This window comes from Pundamilia nyererei, unplaced genomic scaffold (genome assembly GCF_000239375.1).
Source record: "Pundamilia nyererei isolate P.nyererei 1_Seehausen unplaced genomic scaffold, PunNye1.0 scaffold00073, whole genome shotgun sequence".
In the NCBI taxonomy this organism is placed as follows: domain Eukaryota; kingdom Metazoa; phylum Chordata; class Actinopteri; order Cichliformes; family Cichlidae; genus Pundamilia; species Pundamilia nyererei.
In genome coordinates, this window is record NW_005187474.1 from 2,804,307 (window position 1) to 2,807,705 (window position 3,399).

At 36.3% G+C, this 3,399-nt stretch overlaps 1 protein-coding gene across 1 annotated transcript in view; it reads right to left on the bottom strand.

The window, feature by feature from the left end:
• Positions 1-3,399, bottom strand: part of LOC102209945 (leucine-rich repeat-containing protein 1) — a 21,519-nt gene that overhangs the window by 11,956 nt on the left and 6,164 nt on the right. Inside the window, exons 2-3 of the mRNA XM_005737151.2 lie at positions 652-769; positions 146-224 (exon numbers count right to left, since the gene is read on the bottom strand). Of these exons, the coding sequence (XP_005737208.1) occupies positions 146-224; positions 652-769 (197 nt within the window). The remainder of the gene's footprint in view (positions 1-145; positions 225-651; positions 770-3,399) is intronic.

Below are 3,399 nucleotides of genomic sequence, written 5' to 3' on the forward strand. Positions count from 1 at the left end.
ATATATACACATATATATATATATATAATATTTCATATAAAAATAAACACATATGAAATGTACCATTTGAAAAGCCTTGAATGCAGACTGTTGTAAAAGTATTAAAAATAATCACAGTTTTTTTTAAAGTATGTCAAATTCTTACTTTGTTAATGGATTTCCACTGAAATCAGCCACTTGGAGAGCTTTGCAGTTTGAAATGCTCTCTGGAATGCCCAAAATATCTGAACAAGAGAAAATATGTTAATTATAACACTGCTCATTGACTGCAATTGGGTCTTAAAATGTGCCAACTTAAAAAAAAAAAAGAAAAGTACATAAGTGAAATAATAAGTGTTTTTATGTAGAACAAAGCTGTTTAAGCTGTCTCTGAACTTAAGAGGTCTTTACAGCTACAGCTGAGAAAGGCTTGCTCTGTTACAGAAGGAACCTCACCAGTATATCAAAAAGAATAAGTCAATTAATCTTTAAATTTGTTTGTGGCATTAGTTTTTGTAATGGCAATTAAATATGTGAGTGCAATTCTTTTTCTGAGCTCTTCTGTGTAAAAACCTGTTCTAGCAGTGACAGATGAAACGTCTCTGAACATGTTTACTTGTGTTGTTATTTTGTGGTTTAGCCATGTGATATACCAGTGTTTACTCTGCTTACCATTTCGAGAGACATCCAGTTCTACCAGCTGCATAAAGTTGGCTATTTCAGATGGAATTGTGTGGATCTCATTGTCACTCAGGCCAAGTTTTCTAAGTTTCGCCAGCTGGAAAAATTGCTGAAAGATGGAAGGGAGGAAAACATCGATTTATTAATAGGCTTCAAGATATTTAACATTCAAATTACACAACCTAGTCAAAGATTCATTCTTGTATGAATTCAATTCATGTCAGTTCTATTTATTTATACAGTGCCAAATCACATCAACAGTTGCGTCAATGCGCTTTATATTGTAAGGTTGACCCTTTAATAATACAATAGAGAAAACAAAATCATATGGCCCCTATGACCAAGCACTTTGGCGACAGCGAGAAGGAAAAACTCCCTTTTAACAGGAAGAAACCTCTAGCAGAACCACCTTCAGGTAAGGGCGGCCATCTGCCGTAACCGGTTGGGGTGAGGGGAGGAGGACAGAACAAAAAACATGTTGTGGAAGAGAGCCAGAGATGAATAATAAGTGATGATTAAACTGTACGACACTGGATTACAAAATTAATAGAAACAAAAACAGTCAGAGAGCTTTTTATTTTTGGAAGATGGCTACTTTTGCCACAATGTCACAACAAGAGACTAAATGCATTTTTACTTCCGTTCAATTTGTATAGTGCCAAATCACAACAAATGTTGCCTTCATTCCTCAATTGCTGTAAGATAAAGAGAAAACCTCAACCCCAATAGAGAGAAAACCTCAACAATCAGATGATCACTATAAGGACGAACTACGCAACTGTAGGAAGGAAAAACTGAATACTGAAGGAGGTTTTATTTTCAAGAACGCAATTGTTAAATCCTTTAAAATCTGTTATTCTGATCTTTCACATGTTTGATTTTGTACTGCAGAAACTCACACAAAAGCCACTATCCCTGTCCCCCACGCTTAACATCAAGTAGTTTTCTGTGTCTTGAAATATTTGATGACTTAAGTCTGTCATGATAAATATACGGCTCTCCTATCACAAACAACTTTACAGACCTTTGCCAGGGTTGTGTCACAGCTGTAAATAATAAAATGAAGAAAGCTGAACATATTTAGCGGTTTCTAGAACTTTGGGTTGTTATGGTGGTTCACTGTCGGGGCTTACTGGGACACAGAACAGAGCCAACGTTAACCTCCTAGGACCTGGCGTCCACATATGTAGACGTCTACACCAAAATACTTAAATTTTCTCTATAAGGGACTGATATCCACTTACGAGAACATTATACTGCCACTGTTCAATCAAAATTTGAAATGAATGTCCTCATATGTGGATCTCATTTTTCTCAAAAACAAAAATTAGGTTTAAAAAACAAACAAACAAACTGGTAATTCTTTGTTTTTACATTCTTTAGGTCCCAATCAACCCAATTAGCAAAGAAAAAATAAAAATTCATTCTGTTTTTATTTCCTCATTCAATTCGGTTCAGTTAGGTTTTATTTATATAGTGCCAAATCACAACAATAGTCCCCTCAATGTGCTTAATACTGTATGGTAAACATGCTCCAATAATACAGAGAAAACCCCAGCAATCAACCAACCACCCTAGGCTCAGGGAGGGGCAGCCACCTGCCATGATCGGCTGGGGATGAGGAGAGGAAGACAGCACAGAAGACACTGCAGAGAGCCAGAGATTAATAATAACTAATGATTAAATGCAAAGTGGTGTACAAACACATTCATACAAACGATTTGTAAACCATGTTGGATAAATTCCTGTCATAGTAGGAATTTTGTTGAAGATGATGTAACGCAATCCTGGTCACCAGTCAGCCTACCCTTGGTAAACTCCGGTCACTAAGGAAAAATGTGTAATCCCCAGCGGGTTGGCGAGTGGTTGCTAGCTGTCATTAGGTGAAATTAGCAGCAAAACGGGAGCTGCACCATTTTAAAAAAAATTAATATATAATATAAAAGTTAATATAAAATTCAGCTGGAATTACAACTTTACCTATATTAATAAGGGATCATAATAAATTATATAACTCTTTTTCTTGTATTTTAAAGATAAACATTGTGGTCCCCACTGACATACAGTCACATTTACAGTTTCACAGGAGTAAAATGGAGGCTCTGATGTTTATTTACCTGCAAACAGTCAATCCTTGAGCTCCATTTTAAAAATTTCCCCCGCGCTGTTTAACTCAGGGTGATCATACTAAAAGCAGAGTCCGAGCTCAGAAGTTCAGGATCAGACTCCGGGTTTGTTAACCTTGCTTTCTGGTGCAGGTCTGCTTTGGTACAGACGTTTATTGAAACTTGGGATGTCTGTGTGACTGTAAGCCTGTTTGCACTGTAATATCAACTCACCCCTAACAAATACCATCCATTCACATAAATAATTCAAAAGACTAAAACAAATACTGAAAGTAATGAATTAGCTGGTCCTAAACTGAATGGAAATAAAAACTCCAAACACAATATGAATTAACAAAAGAAATAAAATAAACAGCTATTAAAACACTGAGTACCTTAAAACAGTTAAAGCAAAATAGAAAATACAGACAGGCTACGTTCATCACAGGCCCCTCCGATCTTTTTTGTGTCCTTCAGACTATGATATTAGACATGAGGTCAAAAAAGAAAGAAAGATCCAGCCAGCACACTTCTTTACAATGCAAAAATCAATTATCACAGGCACATACTTGACAGCCATAACAAGAACAGGCAGAGCCTTGAGTGTGTGTGTGTGTGTGTGTGTGTGTGTGTG